The sequence below is a fragment of the Desarmillaria tabescens genome (genome assembly GCF_030435595.1).
Source record: "Desarmillaria tabescens strain CCBAS 213 chromosome Unknown EV420scaffold_26, whole genome shotgun sequence".
NCBI lineage: Eukaryota > Fungi > Basidiomycota > Agaricomycetes > Agaricales > Physalacriaceae > Desarmillaria > Desarmillaria tabescens.
In genome coordinates, this window is record NW_026848325.1 from 238,169 (window position 1) to 255,391 (window position 17,223).

The following is a 17,223-nucleotide window of genomic DNA, read 5'->3' on the forward strand; positions in this document are numbered from 1 at the left end:
GGAGGTTTCGTGCGCAGCCCTACTGGACTAGGGTTGCGCACGAAACCCTAGGTTTTGATACACCAGGGTTTATTCCCGGTAAGTTACACCCCCATCGGTGGAGGGTATTTTGTCGAGGTAACTTACCGGTCACATGGTAATATTACAGCAAAATTTTTCAATTTTCCCTACCAAGGAATAGTAACCCCATCATGGCGCCGCCAACTCCGGATCATCAGCTAGTCAATTCCTTAGAGAAGCACGCTGCTATACCCGAAGACTATTCATCGTTGTTACCATCGGATACTGCTACACTTAAAGACATCATTGACTTCGTCATTCCGCCTGTCTCTGAACGCCACGTCCTCACCCCAGATGTTCCCTCATCCTTATCCAACTTTCCAGCCTATCTTGATCCCTCTTCTGCCTGCACTATTTTATTAAAATTACCCACCGCTGGCGGCAGTGCAGAAGTCAAAAAAAAGCTAGCGCGAAATGGTCATGTGAGAGATCATGTGACCGGTAAGTAACGGTAACTTACCGTAGCAAAACCACCCCCCCCAGGGAGGGGTCAGTAACTAACGGTTACTTACCCCCCCTGGAGGTTTCGTGCGCAACCCTATATTGGACACCAAAAGATTGACAAGAAGGATATGAAGAACTAAAAAGTGACAAGAGTGGGACTTGAACCCACGCCACATCCTGCCACGAGGGGTTCGAATCCCCCTCCCCAGAAATTAGCACGATGACGCCATTTCCACATGGCTGCACCCCTGCCAAGCACCGCTTTGGTCGCCAAATTGCGTTGGCTCACCACCCAAGCAGGCGAGGCTTTTTAGCGAGCCTGCCTAGCATTTAGCACGAGTGCCCTGCTGAACCCACACCTTGTCTAGTGACAAGCCACCCATCATTTCAACTGGCGCCGTTTCCACTCGCATGTCCACACCGACTCCCTTCTACTATAGGCACGATACAATAACTGTCCCATAATCATGTGATCGTTCACGCCAAGGCAGGACGCATCAGTATCAGCGACAATAGATGTGGTTCGTCACATCACTCGCCGAGCCAACGCCAGACGCGCGTGACAGCAGCAAGTGCTCACCCTAGGCGCAAGATCCACTGCATCGATATCGCAGGTTTCTCGGCTGATCATCGATTTCAACGCCAAGGCATTCTTCTGTGCGCTGTCCACAGAACCCCGTGGTTTTTTTTCTCACCTCTCACTTTGACTCGCATTGACAGCTTGCGATGAGGCCAGGGCGTGCTAGATTTAATATCCACGCAAACCTTCACGCAACGCCATCTCAATGCATCGATATCACAGGTTTCGTCCTCGACCATCGATTTCAACGCTTCTTCTGTGCGCTGTCCACAGGATTGCCACATGGGCCGCTCCCTGTGGGTTTCGCTACCTCTCACTTTAACTCGCATTGACAACTCGCGATGAAGCCAGGGTGTGCTAGATTTAATATCAGCACTCATCTATGAACTCATCGATCTTGCAGTTTCGCTCCTTGCGTCGAGACCAGATATACCTCTTTGCGCTATTTTTACGCATTCATCCTTCAGTATAGCTCGCCAAGCTCGTCATCATCTGGTTTCAGCCCGGGATCAGGACTGAAATTTTTTACCACCAGCTATAAGACGAGTAGCTTCTCACATTCCATCCCCATCTCCCCACCCCCCATTCCTTGACCTCCATGCCAAAAGACGTCTTCACCGACAAGGAACTTTTCACGTCTTCAATCAAAGGTGTCTCACAATCGTTCGTGCAGGAACCTCTGATTCCCGAGGAGGGCATCCCGATATTACCACCCGACACCGACCTCGATCCTCTGACCGGCACCTACATTCCGGTCTCCATCGACAAAGTCCCAGTTTCAACCGATGGATCTCTGGCTGCCCCCGCTGCTGCAACGCGAATCGCCGAACGTAAAAAAGTTCGCAAAGGCAAAGTCGACCTCGTTTTTGGCGCCGAAGCTGATGATCGGGAATTTCTGGACGCATTCATTGCCGAGGCCGACAAATTTTCCAAAAACGCGAAATCTTCAGAGGCACCATCGACCATCAAGGCTCGGGAATATATGGAAGCAGCTTGGGCCGAGTTCCTGGAACGGTTTTGGCCCAATGTCCCAGAGGAGGCACACTGGCACGTTGGCGTTATTGATACATGTGCCACTAAATTTTTTTACTATCTAGCAAGTGTCTTGACCGTATTTCGAAAACACCCTCTCACGTCTGTTTTTCTAGGTTCGCACAACAAAGCCGCGTCGTGTGGATCGACAATACATCAAGGCTCGGACACTTTTCGCCTTCATGACGCTCTTCATCCATCTCGTAATCCGATATGCAATAGATCCGGCAACCTCGAGGCGCGTTGGACTGGTTCTTCTGACCAAATACCAGTTACACACCCGTCTAAAAAACCAAATCCTCAGTCGTATGTGCTTGACTTTTTCGAGTATCTTTTCTGACCAATCTCGCAGTCATCCACCATTTTAAACTTGACCGCCATTACGACAAAAAACTCTACTATGGACGCCCGGAGCTGCAGCTGATGATCGATACCGCAATGCGGAGCAAGAACATGCGACTGGTCAAAATGAACGTCATCTTAAGGGTGGGCATCTCTTCTGTATTTTCCAGCCTGGACCTTACCATGTTAGGTCCTCTTTCCGTTTTATATGACGTCTCGGCCGTCTTCGATGGGCCCATTTTGCAAAGAATATGCAGACCTTGGTTACGCAAGTGGTTCATTTCTTTGCCTCTTCTACGTCTCATGTTATACTAGTACCTCAAATTGCGGAATCTACGCATTTATCGACGCTCACGCCTAGTTTGGACAATAGCTATAAATTTTCGCAACTACAAGGGTAATAATTCCTTCCTCACCAAGGAACAGACCTTTTACTTGGAGTCGGTCACTCGTCCCCACAACCTCACATTTTGTGTTGTTACCTGGATGATGACCTACCTGTACGCTATAAACGCATTCAAGAAAAAGTTCGAGGCGAGTTAACACTTTTTTCTCTTGAATTCTTGCCAGCTTATCGAAATTACAGTCATTGCGGGCATTGTTTGATTGCGAAGACGGTGAGGTCGAATTGGACGAGGACGTGGATGAATGGGCATGGCGAGTCGGAATGCTTTGCGCTTTTTACCATTTTCTCACGCAGATTCCAGCTTCCCGGCCATCAAGCAAGGCGGTCGAGAATTTATCGAATTCACACGGCCCGCTACCGCAGTCGCTATTTCAGCCTCCACCGGTTCCCTTTGCAAGATGTCTGGCTTGGCCACCGTCGGCAATTATGCTGTCCGGCGAGACACTGGTGATAAATTCAACCTCATGTTTGACGAAGCAACCGCCCGAATGGTAATGGCTCACGAAACCGACTCGATCTTTCGAAATCATTACAGTAAAGAAACCGAGACTGTGGATGTTGTAGGGGCAAGAATAGGTGAGGCTGAAGGCGTCAAAGTACAGTGATAATTTCCCACCACTTGATCATTTGCTCACTCTTGACTGCAGATCATAGTAGAACGACAAGCGTATCTCCGATGTGCCGTCCGTACTATCATCCGACAAGACATCTCACAGCAAGAAGCTGAAGAAGAGAGCGACAGTGAAGAGCCTTCTTCAAAACCGACCTCGGGAAGGAAGTCAATCATGCCCGTGGCTGAGAAAGAAGCAGCACTGAACGTAAGATCAAACCCAATTTTATTTGCATCTTTTGCCAACTACTCTCAGGCTGACCCCGAGCTCGCCGAGGCCAAGACCGCTGTGGAAAATCAATGGCAGGTTTACTACAGCTGCTTCACTGACGATGCCAGAAAATACAGAAATTTCAAGTATATTTATGAAATCGCAACAGGTGCACGAGTAGCTGGACAGAACCGGGACGTTACCTTTGCGGATGGATATAATGCTGATAATGTTCTCGAGGCAGGTCACCCCGCTTTGTAGTGAATAATTCTACTCACCCTGTTTCAAAGATCTTGGAGGAGCTACAAAGACTAACCGCTGCACTCCGGAAGCTCCATAAAGTCAAGAGCCGCCATTTGACCACCGAGTACCTTCGCAATCGAACCAAGCAAGACACAGAGGGGAAGATGCCAGGCACCAGTGCGCAGCGTGATGCAGCCCTGGAGAAATCGGCACAAGTTTCCAGTTTTCTTCAGCCAATCATACAAGGTTGTCCCCCTTTGCCATCGTCCCATCTCTATTCTGATTTTTTTTCTCAACCAGAAACAGCTGCAAAGGCAACTGCAAACGCACCTTCTGATCGGATTACGGACACTGAGGACACTGTGACGACGACCACAGACACTACTAGCCCTGCCATTTCTGAAAACGACGATGATGATACCGACGGCATCACATTGGGTGATTTCGCCCGACCAGAGTACTCGTCGTCAATGTTCACAACGCTGCATCTGCTCGACACAGAATGTCCACCGACATCTATGCTCGAGGACGACATGAACGCCGGTGAATTTGTGCCTGCGGAAAAGGACATCAACGAGGAGGAAGAACCCAATGAGTGTCCTTTGTCCGTCACCGAGGTTCGTGCGGGGGTGATGGCAGCGCTCATGGAACCCATCGAAGCTGATCGTGAAATTGCCAAGCACTACGTATGTCATTGCTTGATTGTTTGCTTACACATTACTCATCTCTGTCTAGGACCAGGCGACGAAAAGATGGACGTGCCCCAGGTGCAAGTTGTATACTCATGATCCAGAGATGCGAAACGGGAAAACTTTTGATAAGGATCCGCACTTTCGGCGCCATGTGTGAGTCGTCCTTTCCACCCATCAGATGCATGGTTCATCGTCTAGAATAGGCGCAAGGTACATACGGAATGGAAAGACTTGGAACTCCAGTTGGTCTCACATTGGACCGATGCAGATGAAGTCCGTTATCGGGAGTACAGATGCCCTTGCACCTACTACAGGTCTGTCCCTGTTACCTATTTGTGCGAAACTGATCCAACACGATCCTCAGCCATTCTACTCAGGATCTCATGCGAAAGCATATGATCAGTACCGACTGCTCCGCCAGGATTAGCCACATCAAGTTGCTTCGGGCGCATAACGAAATCGTACTAGGCCGGATCGATGACGAAGATGAAGAACCGTACCTATTCACTCTGCCAGTGCCGAAAACGATCCCCGTAACGAAGCAAGTCGTCGATGACTTTGAAACCATCATGAACAGCGTATGTTATCATCTCTTGCCTCCCAAATTTCCCTAATTTTCAGAACAGGTGTCGTCGGAATTCAGCGAGGATGCAAATGCTATGTTATCAGAGGCGTTGGATACAGGGCGTACACATGTAAAAAAGGAGGTTGTACTCGACGAAAGGAATGTGGAATTATAGAGTGTTCATCATTTGAATGTCCGTATGAGAAGGTCTAGCGACAGGTGCTGGGACATAAGAATTAATAGACGGTTGGCCATCGGGGCGGCTTTCTTGCATACGATTCAGGGAAATTTCTTGGAGAGGCCTGTAATAATTGGCAGCGGGGAGATTCGATTGATTGGCTTGAGGCTGAGGAGGGTACGAAGGATGAGTAGCATGCTGGATCTGGAATGAATTTTGGTGCTGAAATTGAGGAGGCAGTGGCTGATTATAATGAATTGCATGCGGGGGCTGATTGTGATAATGATACTGAGGCTGAATGAGATGCGGGTGGGGAGCTTGATGATACGTGGGCTGAGCAGCCGATGGATCATACTGGGGCTGAGCGGGAGGATGAGATGGCGTTGGAGCAGGCGACGGAAGAGCCACATCAGGACGAGGTCTAGCAGGGGTAGAGAGCGTGGAATCATTGGATGGTCGCTTGGACTCGATGAATGCCAACGGATCCTTAAAGAGGCCTGAAAAAGACATAAGTATACAATACAACCGACAAGATGGAGTCGTACGTAGATCATTAGCATCTAGGGCTACGTTAGTATTGTAAAGGTGAATATATGCGCAACATAACTTACCAAATCCTAATTCTTTCGCCAGTGCCAACGTCTCTAATACCTTTTGCGTGTAGGCACGGTTGATTTCCAGTAGCTCGGCCTCCTTGGACACCCTGGCAAGCCTGGCTTCCTCGCTTGCACGCTCTGCCTCTACGCGTCTCTGCTCTGCCTCGGCACGTCTCTGTTCTGCCTCTGCCGTCCGACATTGAGCGGTAGCGACACGCATCTTGTCAAGTGACATCTGGTTGACGAGTTGGGTCATAGAGGTCACGGCGTGGTCAATACGCTTTTTCCCGGGGAGTCGAGCATCTTCGAGTTCCGAGTCACTGTCGACAGCTACCCTACGTCGCTTTGAACCACCCTGACGGGCATTTTCTTTGCCCTTGGGCATCTCTGAGAGATTCCGTCAGTTCTGACCACTACTAGACAGGTTGTTCAATGTACCAATTATCCAAGAAAACAACAGGATAAACCGTTGTATGTGAGAGCGGAGCTGTGAGCACCGTCTCGCCAAGAAATTGCTAGTAGATGATGGTGGAAGACAAGAGTTACGTGGCCAGCATCTTGGCCTGAAATACTAGGCTGCATTAAAACATCTACAATGTACCCAAGAGGAGATGCTTAACCGTGGCAGGGTGTCCGAGTAGTGAGAGGAGGTGTCGATCAAGGTTCGATTCCTAATCCTAATCAGTTTTTTCCACCTCGCGTAAATCAGGCATGAAACCCAGTGAAAAGTCGGTCGAGCCACACTGAGCCAAATCAAGCCCAGGGAAATGGTCGATGGGGCTCCATTCCGCTCGTTGTGGCTTCGAAATGTGAACCATTTTCCAGCTCAAATCGAGCCATTTCGAGCTCAGTGTGTCGGTGTCATAGGGTTCCATTAGGCTTTTTGGGGCTCGATTTTATTGTTATTAATATGCATAGAATCAGATTGCTACTAGTACGTACTACGCTAAGTAGTAGCATCCTTCCCATTCCGTCCACGGCTGGCTCTGTCCCGCTCGGATACCTCAACCGTGTTTCCCGATGTCAAGATAGATGTACCGAAATAGATAGCCCTAGAAAATGTTATATCAGTACACAATGACGGTAAAGACGATTCCAGGACTACTCACGAAATAAAAGCCAGCGGGAACGATGGCAAACACGACCTGTATAAGATTAGATTAGTGAGTCCAGGAATACACACATATAGAACAGAACGTACCATCACCACACCCGAAGCTATGCCTAGACGGCATATGGAGCAACTGTACACATTCTAAGTATCAAGAGAAAAACATTCAAGAGCGCAATGAGACGTACCTCAGAGATCCAGATATCTTTCTGCTCAAACGGGATTTCCAAAGACGTATTGCTGCTAAAGGTGTCCAAACATGGCGCATATATCCACTTTATGCGGCATTTTCAATCTGTAGCCTCATGTTTGCAAGTCTTCGCATCAGCTTGCCGGTAAGAGACCAACAGTAGGAGGCTACGAGAGCAAGTACGAACCCATGTCCTTACAGGATCTGGGTGTAGGGCGACAATGAGGACAGCGAATAGGCCAGAACGCGACGTGGATGGTGGTGGTAGAAGGGGAAGAAGCGTTAATCGCGTCACTGGATGACATCCACGTGGTCGGAACCGTTGACTTGAAGTTGTGCCAATTTGCGCTCGCAAAATTCAGCGCATTTTAGTTCACCGTTAGGTTCAGAGAGATTCTGCCCTGGTATTCTTGGATATGCTGATGGAAAGAGGAGAAGGTTTATAGTCCGAAGCTTTCTTGTATGACGCCGCTTGATCCGGCTCGACTACGCTACATGATAATCTTTGCAGCTTGATTTGGCTCAAACCGGCTCGACGGAATTTTCACTGGGCATGAAATGAGAACGATGATGAGAAACCCCAATCGGGCAAGCTTGCTTATGTAGCGAACTACATAAGACCACTTGAGTCACACGCCTTGGACCGCTCGGCCATTCTACCTTGATGTAACTTGGAGTGAAGAGGTATATATTCCCTTCTCTAATAAAATCTTGAAACATCTACAATGCACCAAGAGAGAGTGGATCTGATGTCAACCCTGAGGTTGAAATCACATGGTGCGCCTCTCTTTAACACGCACTCCCAGTCAGATATGAGGGAGAGAAGCACCATCATCGAGCCACCCGTGCCATGGTCCGAAAGTGATTTGTTTAACATCGAACACGAGGGGCGTGCGACAACACGCGTGATAGCATGAATTGAATTGAATCTATTTACACTACTCGTCGCTCCCAGCGTCCTCGTCCTGCGTGGCACGACGTACTGGAGAAAATTCGTCCAAAAAGTCTTGCACATAATCCAGAGTCTCCGGTGCGAAAACCATCAAAATTTCCCTCAATGCGTTCTCATTTGCCTCGTAGCGCCGCGCAGGGATAGGAATCCCATTCTCCTGTGGTAGATGGGTGCAAAGATGTGCCAGCAATGAAGTGAACATCTTGCTCCTCGGTCTCTTCTGGCTCTTGTCCACTACATCCCATGTCGGTTCAAGAAAAACGGCGGCGCCAAACTAGTCGAGGTCAGCTTTTAGCATTTAGGTATGAAAAAAGGGACTTGCATAGTCATAGAGGATCGCAAGTGGGCGGCGCATCTCCATCTTTCGCTGATGTTTCTTCCTATGAGCGTCCAGTCTGGTCTTGTACGCCTTTTTCGCTCTGTTGATTTCTGGTTCGTCGCCTGCTTCAAGTGCTTCATTGAGGGTGCGTACGACTACTGGATTTTCGTTCCGAAAGGTGTCCTTTAGATAGTCGATTTTCCATTTGCGTTCTCCTGGTCGGTCGTCATCTGGTTCAGCGTCCCAAATTTTGACGTAGCGAATGGTTTCGATGCCGCGAATGACAAAGTCGATGTACATTTCGCTGCACCCTACGCAGATCTGGGCATCGAGGAACTGCGGGAACGTTATTAGGTGGTTGGAGATGACAATGATTGCCTACCTTGTCGATGGCTACAATACGCTCAACCTCTGTGTCAAGTGTACGCATTCCCTGAGTTTTCTTACAAACTTCACCCCATTTGTTGCGTGTCTCTATCATGGATGAGAGGACGACGGTCTTGAAGGGAGTATGAGCAAGAGAAAGGCGAGGGTAAGAGGTGACATACCCAGTTGTGAGTGGTGTCACTATATCCCCGGAAGAGAGTCTCGAACGCATCATCCTCTGCTGTAGCATAATTGCCGTTATCGGGGGTTGTGAGCCTGTGCTTGAAGTTTTGCGCTGTGAGTGGCGGGAAAGTTTTCGCATCGAATTTGGGGAGGAGCGATTGAAAACGAGCGATGACAGGATCTACAGTAGCAGCCTGAGGTGTAGCAGCGGGGCTACTGGGCTGAGGAGTGGGGGTGGGTTGGCGACGAGAGAGGATGTTCATGGCCGTCATCTGGCTCATGCGTTCGAGAATTTCTTTGACGAGATCATCGCGTTTTTTCACGGTTCCAGGAGTGGCGGCTGGATCTATTTCCATGAGGTCTTTGAGAGCGTCCTCGAGCTGCTGGAGACGGGATCGGATTCGAGCGCCTGGGGAGAGAGGTGTTGGGTCCATGGGATTAAGCCTCGGAGTGAGTCACATGCCGACTGGTAGTGGCTGGCTGGCTGCCAGCGACGTAGTCTGAGTTGTCAAAGAAGCAGTGGTCAGAATCACATGAAGACAAGACCGAGGCTTAAACCAAGGGGGACGGAACGTGCCCTTGACCCTCGTTGACCTCTTACTACCACGTACGCTCTTCTTTCTTTCTAGCAGTGTGCTGCTACTCGCTTTCAGATATGACGAAAAGAAGGAGGGTTGACTCGGATGCTGGTCAAACAGACGAAGCAGCGTGCTCTGTCGATGAAGCAGCCAAGACGGTGGCTGCCCGCCTTGTCTCTGAGATTCTTGAAAGGTACTCCGAGAACGAGAAGAAGCTCGATTGCGCAGGGAATGGAAAGCATTCTGCGAGGTATATTCAACTCCTTTCGCGTCGTTTCATCAACTGACATCCACCAGGCGACGGATTCGGTGCTTCCGTCCACAGCATCCAATGCAACCCCGGTGGATTCCAAGGTATGTTGTCCTTTCGCGTCGTTTCATCAACTGACATCCACCAGGTGACGGATTCAGTACTCCCGCCCGCAGCATGCAATGCGACCCCGGTGGATTCCAAGGTGCGTTCTCCTTTTTCAGTGCATTCATCCACCAACATCCACCAGGCAGCATAACGCGTCTTTATCCATGCTCGTAGATAGTTACCAATAGAATCGGGTGATGCACGGGTCGGATGTATAGTACAAAAACTGTTCCACGGCCAGAGCAAGTTAGCGACATTCAGATGACCGAAGTATGTAAGCGTTTTCTGTCGCTGACAGTGGTTGTAGTTGGGCGTATTCATGGATCGAGTTTGGGATCCGAGGGATGCAATGGAGGTTATGCTGATCTTGTTGAGCGCGTTTGTAAAGTCGAACACAGCGCCGGCGAAGAGGGCGGAGAGCACAGTTTCATTCGAGCAGGCGCGCTCATGGTGTTGGCAACAGAAAAGGTTGTCACTTGTGTCACGGCGTATCCATCACACGACTAAGGAACAATAATTGTATCATATTGACGAGCAAATTATATTTGGCTCCTGCTCTCTCTCGGAACGCGAGCCAAGAACATTGCACGAGCTGCAGTTTTGTCCTCTCTTTCGCACCCAAAAAGACTATAGCACCCTACTAAGACATTAGGGATGGCCGAAGTAAGTTACCGTGTCATTCTACGCAGAGCAAGTTATCGACATTGCAGATGGCCCAAGTAAGAAGTAAGTTAACATTTTGTCGAGTAGCGGAGCATAAATCGACTAAATGTCCGAGATTACTCATGCCCAGTTTCCTCCAACTTTGTTATCGGGCGTCAATTTCCCCCCATTGCAGGAAACTGCAACAGCGGCCGCGAGAATTCTGCCAATAAAGATGAATGCTTCTATTACCCTTCCCTCCTGGTGCCTTATATTTTTCGTTCGTTCCTTTTAATGTCGTGAGAGCCGCCGATTGATTTATCTTCATCCGTTTTCGCCGCGTATTTCCGCGGTGTGTAATTCAGCCTTTGTACTTACCACGTCTGGCCGAACCATCGTTGATCCAGATTCCATCCGTTTCCATCGCTTTCGACGACCAAAATCGGCATGCTCAACTTCATACCGACGAACACACGCTCGCTGGTCGGAGTCTTCTGGGCTATGGCTTCAACGATATTCCTGTATACTTTAAGCGCTACTTGGGTCTGGCTTCGATATCGGGACGCGGGTCAGCACCTATTAAGCCGATGTCTATTCTACTCCGGGTTTCTCGTAAGATTCTTTATCCGCTCTGACGTCTTTTGTTTCACCAAGGTTAAATGGCTATTGGTGGAAATGAATCATTACAAAAAGTGACAAATCGAATTCACGAGTAGCAAAAAATAGAAACCACCGGGACCGGTCGGTGGTGACTCGGGTCATGAGGGTGTATATAAATGTGAACCCTGGGCTTGGTTTTAGTTCTGTCGTCGTTCTAGCCATCTGGCAGCTACCAGCAGTTACCTCCCCTCTTCCCATTCTGCGAAGCTGAGTTATAGTCATGCCTGGTTCGTCGTGCATTACTCTTACGCTGTAGTGTGTATTGACGCACTACATAGAGAAGACAGAATACGTCCAGTCCCCTTTTAAGGCTTTCGTCACCTCCCCAAGACGCATGCTCTATGCCGTGGCGTTCTTCCTCGTCTTTGCCTTGAGTTCGTAGCCTATCCCTCGCTGTATTCACTATTCCTGATACTCAACGTCTTCTATCACACCAGACACTTCACAACTCGGTCTCGTCTCGCAGCAGCTTCACAATGGCGGAAACGATTACGCCAACTACCCCGGCATGGAGTACAAGCATGATCTCGGCTTGCTTCTCTTCAGCTGTGTCTTCACCTACTTATACCTGATTGGACATCTATATGCCCCTGGTCTCGGTTGTACGTCCTTTGGCATGTTTTCTAACGCAGTTTTAACATCCACGACAGTAATCACATTTTTCACCTTTGTCGGCGCTGTGTTCTGGGGAACCGGCGCAGGTGTTATGTTTCAAGTCAGCCCCTTCCGGTCCTTCAACTGTGGAAACCCCGCGGACTCGTTCTCACCAAACTGGGCGAGGTTCATCGATCAGTGTTCAAGGATCGTGGCTATCCAGGGTATCGCATGGGCGCTCTGTGAGTATTATTAACTGTTACCGGGCAAAGCACTTATGTTGAACTTCCAGGGGGCTTGTTTGTCTTCCTCTTCTTCGGAATGCTTATCCACAAGCTAGAAATCAGGGCTAGGCCCAACGTGACGTTCTACGGGCCGTAGATATTGCCAGTCGCGAGGGAACCTAACATAAATAACTGTAAAGTTCAACTCTTGTTCAGCGATGTTTAATGATTCATGCATATCATGACCTATCTTACTTCAATCTTGTTGCTAGTAGAAAAAAAAATTGTTAGCCACATAACACTTCAATAGGTTTAGCCTGGTCCCTAAGAGTTGTCATTGATGAGGACCAAGGGCACCCCCGGTAGGACACAATAACCGGCAGCAAAGAAAGGATCTGAGTGGTTGATTGTAGTACCGATACCTTCTACACTGCGATTAGTCTTACGCAAGGCCTTTCTCCACGTCGGGAGATGTCGGGACGCCGCTGCACAGATATTGTGAGTGCCTAAAAAGGCAGATGACGCTTTCTTCCGGCACGTTGACACCCGAGAAACGACGACATCAAGTACCAAATTAAATACCGGCCTATCCCTCCCTTCAGCCACTGAATTCACCGTTAACATGGCCAGTGCAAAAATTGCTACATTGTTAATCCGAGTAAGTATTGGACGCATTCTTTTTCGATATTAAAACTTATTTCTTCGCGGAGAGACTATCGCGAAACCAATAAGTGCTACCCTCAAGGAGCAAGCTAAACGGTCCTCTTTATGTTCATCTTGCCTTATTGGATAGGTTTACCTATTCTTTTCGCTAGGCATGACCGGTTTCGAACATTCTGTGTCTCATTGGCCCAGGGAATGTACCGTGCCGAAGTGAGGCTGAGGACTGGAATGTTGGGAGAACCTGCGAAACATATACGCCCACTTTCCGAACAAAAGTGCGTCCTACTCTTTGCTTTTTTTTTTTTTTTTTTGATTTCTTACATGTCTAACTCATTGTACAGAGCTATAGACAATGGAGCCAATGCGTTAGCAGAAGGATTTTTATTCAGTGTAGCAGCGCTCTTGATCATAGGAGAAACATGGCGGTCATCTCGAAGTCAATCCAAGCGTAGAGATGACGTGGATGACAAGCTAGATGAGCTGGGAACACAGGTCACAGAGATGAAAACACGAATAAACGTACTCACAGATCAGCTGGAGCAGAGGGACCTGGAACAACAGCTAAGGTGCGTTTATCACCATGTCGTTCCTATGCCCGTTCACGTAGCTTACCATCGATACAGAAATGACGAGCTCACGCGAATATTGGAGCGTGTAGTCGAAATTGGACTTCGAGGTGGATGGGCCGAATTTGAGGATACGCCCCTTCAGTTTCCTCGCATATCTCTTGCGCCGACTGCTTCTTCTGTCTCTCATTCCCCCCTACCCCCCGACGATACCCGAATAGACGTAAATACCCCAGACAAAGATTCGAAATCCTCAAATAATAAGCCCCCCTCTTCATAATATTCACATGTATAGAAATCTAATGCTGCTTCGCTCCAAATGACTCGGAATGACTCCGAATATTCTTCACACCGAAGCAAATGCAAGAAACTCGCAAATATATGTCCGAGATACATGCATGTTAGGACCGTAGATGGGACATATTGGATTAAATTTTAGGATGTCGGTAAAGAAGAAAATGGATTGGAATAGCAGTACAACAGGCAGAGTAACTCTACAAGTAGGGTAGCCAATATGGTATCAAGTACAATGTCCCATGAAGTTAGACAGCAATGCAGTAGAATGAAAAGAAAACATCACATTACACAGCACCCTTCTTGGAAAGGACATAATTTATCCAGCCAAGACCACGAACGCTCCTCGCCGCCCGTATCGCGCGTCGATATCGGACCTCCCGTCCGACGAATCTCGATAATGTACTCCCTGTCTTCCTCTCCCTCCTGCGGTGTATCATACCACCACCGGAGCAGTTGCCCTTCGACAGTCCACCGCCCCGAACTCACCGTTACCTCTATATCCACAAGGTTCTTCTCTGACAGAGTATGCAACAGTTCCTCCCCTCCCGTCAACGTCTGACTCGACCGTGAATCTGTCAGGTTCGACGCTGATGGAACACGAGACACGGAAGAGCCCGTGTCTACCGAACGATCTGACGCGTCATCACTAAGCAGCCGGGAGTGTGCGTAATGCACTAGAGGAACGAATATCTCCGTCGCTGGTGATTCTTCATCCACACCGCCAGCCTTGAGCTTGTCTTCGGCGCGCACGGTTACGACGAGCTTGAAATGCGCCTTCCGTAGGTCAAACGCGATGTCTTTAGGTAGGCCAACAACTTTATGGGGCCAGGGTCGGTTAAATGCCCGATCTGCCCTAGCCCCGTCCGTTAGAAACTGGTAAGGATTGTCCCGCCATCGCATCATGTAGAGCTCATGTCGTTGCTGCGCCCTCAGCTCGTCAAAGCTCGTAACATCTCCCATCCCTAGCGTAGCCAAAGAAAATGTCGATGCAGCCCACGCCGCTCGAACATCGATACCTTCGCCCGACATCTTCCGCTTCAATAAACCGGCTTGCGATTCCGTGCCCTTGAAGGGGTATTCGCAGTAGTCATCCTCCTCCTTCCCCCTCCGCACGCCCAAATCATCTGAGCTCCATAGACTCAGATCTTCCATATTCCACCCGTCGCCCCAGTCGTGACAGCTATCGGGACAATATGTCCATACTGTCCAATTGATCGCGTTAGCGCCATCAGCGCCATTGAGACTAGCGTCCAGGGCCCGTTCTTGTCGACTGTAGTCGCCCTTGTGCTTTCCGTTGTCCGTCCAACCGTAACTCCGTTTGTTGTCCATGTCGAAAGGAGTACCTATCTCACCAAGAATAGTTGGATATGGTCCAAGGGTAAGTGCATCTGCTTTATACATGGAGAGTTGTTCTTGCAGCGATTTCCGTATAGCGGTTTCCCCGACTTTGACAGCCTGTAGTGGAGAGGAATACTTTCCCCTCAATACTCCTAGCGCATCGGCATTAAACCAATTCCAGTGTCGTGTTATAAGTGTAAGCCCGTCGTAATAGTGGGGGGAGTATGCGGCACGACCTTTGAGTACGCTCTCGTCGATGGGTGGCGGTGGTGCAAATACGGGGGGCTGGGCGAACATGATCGATTCCGGATGGGACTCCCTGATGCGAGAGGTAAATGCCTCGAAATGGGGCTGCCAGTAATCAGCAATGAACTCGACTTCGACTGGGGCCGCGTCCGCACACCGCGATGAAGGGACATATCGAAAGTAGTCGGGAAGAAGGATATATCCCGACTCTATATCCCACACACCGTGCTGCGCCCATACGCATGTTCCAAGCTGCCAGTCTTTGTGCCGCCGCCAGCCCCACTTTGGATGAATGCCTTCTTCGGACTCAGCGTCCGGATCTGACCACATTTTGTACCCCTTGGGATCAATGGTAACACTGCCATTCCGTGAGGGACCGAAGGCACCAAAGGACCAGTTATCTACCGTTTGGGCTTGGCCCATCCCAAGACAGAGAGACTGAGCGGGAGAGGGATGGGTGCCTTTACGGAGGGTAGATCCCTGCTGAGTAGGAGACACATTAAGGTCCTCCCAGCCGCAGAGGCCTTCGAAAGGCTCGTTCATGCTGTCCCAGCCAATGACGCATTCGTCCAATAGGTCGCCGGCATCCCTTATACGGTCGGCCATCTGGCCCATGGCCTCGGTAAAGTGCTCCTGCAGGTAGTCCTGAATATTTTGATCATCGATTATGCATTTGGGCGCAAAGTCACGGCCAGCGAAGAAAAGGGTGAATATGGTCTGGGATGCTAGGCGGCCGTAATTGGTTGACCATAGCATGGCAGGCATCGAGGCGGGGTCGGGATCATAAGGTGAAGGATATTCCGCGTGAACAATGGCAGCCTGGGTCGCGGTAAAGTGCCTTGGCTCGATGCCACATGCTGCAAGGGTCCAAATGGGAGCACCTGAACCGCCCGAAAAGCGTGACCACTGGTACTCGTGAGCAAAACGGTCGAGTCTGGAATAGGATACTCACGATATCCTGGTGTGGATCCATGTAGACTTTGAATCCGTAATCCTTACATTTTCGTAGCACTCGCACGGTGTAGTCCATGAATTCGTAGTCGTAGAGGCCCCTGGTGGTACAAAGGTGACGCGTAGTTCGAGCTGGACAGCGACGAGAATACTTACGGCCCTTCGTGTTCTAGTGCCTCCCATGTTACAGGGAAACGCAGCATATTGAAACCCCAGCCCTTGAGGCGAGCCAAATGAACATCGGCAGACCCGTCGTCGATGTTCAGCGGTCGTCCTATGAAGCTCTCGCCTCCTTCCTCCGCTATATCCCACATTCCCTCAAGGATATAGGATGGCTTGCCCACGGGTGCCTTTGAAGAGCCCGAAAGATTGACTCCTCGAAGTAGTAATGTTCGACCCGCATTGTCAACGAAATTGCAATCAGTAGTGTGAATATATGATGAAGAGGTGGTCTGGCCAGTTGCAGGAGATATTGAGGGGACTCTAGGCATTTTTCTATAAAGATAAAGAGGAAACGGAGCCCTCTCGTCGCTGTCGACGACGACGGTGAAAGGAGAAAGAGAAAGATGATTACAGAATAATGACGCTCCAATATCAAGTCGTACCATAGGGTAAATCCTAATGCGGATATTCCAAATGGGGAGATCAAGGGCGATGCGCCGATGCCGGCATATCACTCTTCACCCTTCTCGACGACGTCTCGGCGCTGGCCTCACGAATTCTAGCGTAGTTTTTTTCCAAAAGATAATCAGATACGTGCCAATCTCGTATTTTATCTCTTGGCCTACACCACCGTGGCTATATATCTTTTACTGGGCCTTCTTGCAGCCCATCGCACCGCGGCCCATCTGATATCAAAGGCCCGAATTGTTCGTTACTAACAAATATTTTACAATGGGTGCTAAATACGAAGGGCCGGTAGAACCATCCCCGTAACTATGTTGATTCGCCTCAAGTCCTTTTTCGCCAGCCCATAGATTCTGGTCTCTCTTAACACGGAATTTCAATTCGAATTCAATGTTCCGT

At 49.4% G+C, this 17,223-nt stretch overlaps 7 protein-coding genes across 7 annotated transcripts; 4 read left to right on the forward strand and 3 right to left on the reverse strand.

Moving 5' to 3' along the window:
• Positions 1-2,299: 2,299 nt before the first annotated feature.
• EV420DRAFT_589675 (uncharacterized protein) lies at positions 2,300-3,559 on the forward strand. Its single transcript, XM_060482708.1, has 6 exons — positions 2,300-2,422; positions 2,469-2,602; positions 2,649-2,726; positions 2,774-2,992; positions 3,045-3,115; positions 3,166-3,559. The coding sequence occupies exons 2-6, from the start codon at positions 2,540-2,542 to the stop codon at positions 3,467-3,469; spliced, it is 735 nt and encodes a 244-aa protein (XP_060328747.1). The 5' UTR covers positions 2,300-2,422; positions 2,469-2,539; the 3' UTR covers positions 3,470-3,559.
• Positions 3,560-5,058, forward strand: EV420DRAFT_589676 (uncharacterized protein). Its single transcript, XM_060482709.1, has 6 exons — positions 3,560-3,682; positions 3,731-3,925; positions 3,976-4,174; positions 4,229-4,614; positions 4,664-4,934; positions 4,985-5,058. Exons 1-5 carry the CDS (start codon positions 3,650-3,652, stop codon positions 4,775-4,777), a joined length of 927 nt encoding a protein of 308 aa, XP_060328748.1. The 5' UTR covers positions 3,560-3,649; the 3' UTR covers positions 4,778-4,934; positions 4,985-5,058.
• A 205-nt stretch (positions 5,059-5,263) lies between these two features.
• Positions 5,264-6,623, reverse strand: EV420DRAFT_589673 (uncharacterized protein). The gene is made up of 4 exons (XM_060482707.1): positions 6,398-6,623; positions 5,975-6,346; positions 5,909-5,923; positions 5,264-5,860 (listed from the first exon to the last, which is right to left on the reverse strand). The coding sequence occupies exons 2-4, from the start codon at positions 6,342-6,344 to the stop codon at positions 5,355-5,357; spliced, it is 891 nt and encodes a 296-aa protein (XP_060328749.1). The 5' UTR covers positions 6,345-6,346; positions 6,398-6,623; the 3' UTR covers positions 5,264-5,354.
• A 2,845-nt stretch (positions 6,624-9,468) lies between these two features.
• On the reverse strand, positions 9,469-10,505 carry EV420DRAFT_1554859 (uncharacterized protein). Its single transcript, XM_060473625.1, has 4 exons — positions 10,159-10,505; positions 10,057-10,113; positions 9,956-10,012; positions 9,469-9,908 (listed from the first exon to the last, which is right to left on the reverse strand). Exons 1-4 carry the CDS (start codon positions 10,335-10,337, stop codon positions 9,536-9,538), a joined length of 666 nt encoding a protein of 221 aa, XP_060328750.1. The 5' UTR covers positions 10,338-10,505; the 3' UTR covers positions 9,469-9,535.
• A 952-nt stretch (positions 10,506-11,457) lies between these two features.
• Positions 11,458-12,498, forward strand: EV420DRAFT_1554864 (uncharacterized protein). The gene is made up of 4 exons (XM_060473626.1): positions 11,458-11,692; positions 11,756-11,920; positions 11,969-12,154; positions 12,205-12,498. Exons 1-4 carry the CDS (start codon positions 11,653-11,655, stop codon positions 12,291-12,293), a joined length of 480 nt encoding a protein of 159 aa, XP_060328751.1. The 5' UTR covers positions 11,458-11,652; the 3' UTR covers positions 12,294-12,498.
• Positions 12,499-12,526: 28 nt separating this feature from the next.
• EV420DRAFT_589722 (optic atrophy 3 protein-domain-containing protein) lies at positions 12,527-13,793 on the forward strand. The gene is made up of 5 exons (XM_060482711.1): positions 12,527-12,794; positions 12,849-12,895; positions 12,952-13,074; positions 13,141-13,365; positions 13,423-13,793. Exons 1-5 carry the CDS (start codon positions 12,759-12,761, stop codon positions 13,643-13,645), a joined length of 654 nt encoding a protein of 217 aa, XP_060328752.1. The 5' UTR covers positions 12,527-12,758; the 3' UTR covers positions 13,646-13,793.
• Positions 13,794-13,941: 148 nt separating this feature from the next.
• On the reverse strand, positions 13,942-16,688 carry EV420DRAFT_1272785 (glycoside hydrolase family 5 protein; the record flags this gene model as incomplete). Its single annotated transcript, XM_060467723.1, has 3 exons — positions 13,942-16,152; positions 16,199-16,298; positions 16,354-16,688. The coding sequence occupies 3 exons, from the start codon at positions 16,686-16,688 to the stop codon at positions 13,942-13,944; spliced, it is 2,646 nt and encodes an 881-aa protein (XP_060328753.1).
• Positions 16,689-17,223: the final 535 nt, after the last annotated feature.

Excerpts from the sequence above, each read along its gene's own strand:
- EV420DRAFT_589675 (XM_060482708.1), top strand. The coding sequence starts at position 2,540 with ATGATCGATACCGCAATGCGGAGCAAGAACATGCGACTGGTCAAAATG. Across the intron at positions 2,727-2,773 it reads AATATGCAGACCTTGGTTAC|TACCTCAAATTGCGGAATCT; the intron begins GCAAGTGGTTCA and ends ATGTTATACTAG. Across the intron at positions 2,993-3,044 it reads CATTCAAGAAAAAGTTCGAG|TCATTGCGGGCATTGTTTGA; the intron begins GCGAGTTAACAC and ends TCGAAATTACAG.
- EV420DRAFT_589676 (XM_060482709.1), top strand. The coding sequence starts at position 3,650 with ATGCCCGTGGCTGAGAAAGAAGCAGCACTGAAC. Across the intron at positions 4,175-4,228 it reads TCTTCAGCCAATCATACAAG|AAACAGCTGCAAAGGCAACT; the intron begins GTTGTCCCCCTT and ends TTTCTCAACCAG. Across the intron at positions 4,615-4,663 it reads GTGAAATTGCCAAGCACTAC|GACCAGGCGACGAAAAGATG; the intron begins GTATGTCATTGC and ends ATCTCTGTCTAG.
- EV420DRAFT_589673 (XM_060482707.1), bottom strand. The coding sequence starts at position 6,344 with ATGCCCAAGGGCAAAGAAAATGCCCGTCAGGGTGGTTCAAAGCGACGT.
- EV420DRAFT_1554859 (XM_060473625.1), bottom strand. The coding sequence starts at position 10,337 with ATGAATACGCCCAACTACAACCACTGTCAGCGACAGAAAACGCTTACA. Across the intron at positions 10,114-10,158 it reads ATAAAGACGCGTTATGCTGC|CTTGGAATCCACCGGGGTCG; the intron begins CTGGTGGATGTT and ends AGGAGAACGCAC. Across the intron at positions 10,013-10,056 it reads GGGAGTACTGAATCCGTCAC|CTTGGAATCCACCGGGGTTG; the intron begins CTGGTGGATGTC and ends AGGACAACATAC.
- EV420DRAFT_1554864 (XM_060473626.1), top strand. The coding sequence starts at position 11,653 with ATGCTCTATGCCGTGGCGTTCTTCCTCGTCTTTGCCTTGA. Across the intron at positions 11,921-11,968 it reads ATATGCCCCTGGTCTCGGTT|TAATCACATTTTTCACCTTT; the intron begins GTACGTCCTTTG and ends CATCCACGACAG. Across the intron at positions 12,155-12,204 it reads GGGTATCGCATGGGCGCTCT|GGGGCTTGTTTGTCTTCCTC; the intron begins GTGAGTATTATT and ends TTGAACTTCCAG.
- EV420DRAFT_589722 (XM_060482711.1), top strand. The coding sequence starts at position 12,759 with ATGGCCAGTGCAAAAATTGCTACATTGTTAATCCGA. Across the intron at positions 12,896-12,951 it reads CTCAAGGAGCAAGCTAAACG|GCATGACCGGTTTCGAACAT; the intron begins GTCCTCTTTATG and ends TCTTTTCGCTAG. Across the intron at positions 13,366-13,422 it reads GACCTGGAACAACAGCTAAG|AAATGACGAGCTCACGCGAA; the intron begins GTGCGTTTATCA and ends CCATCGATACAG.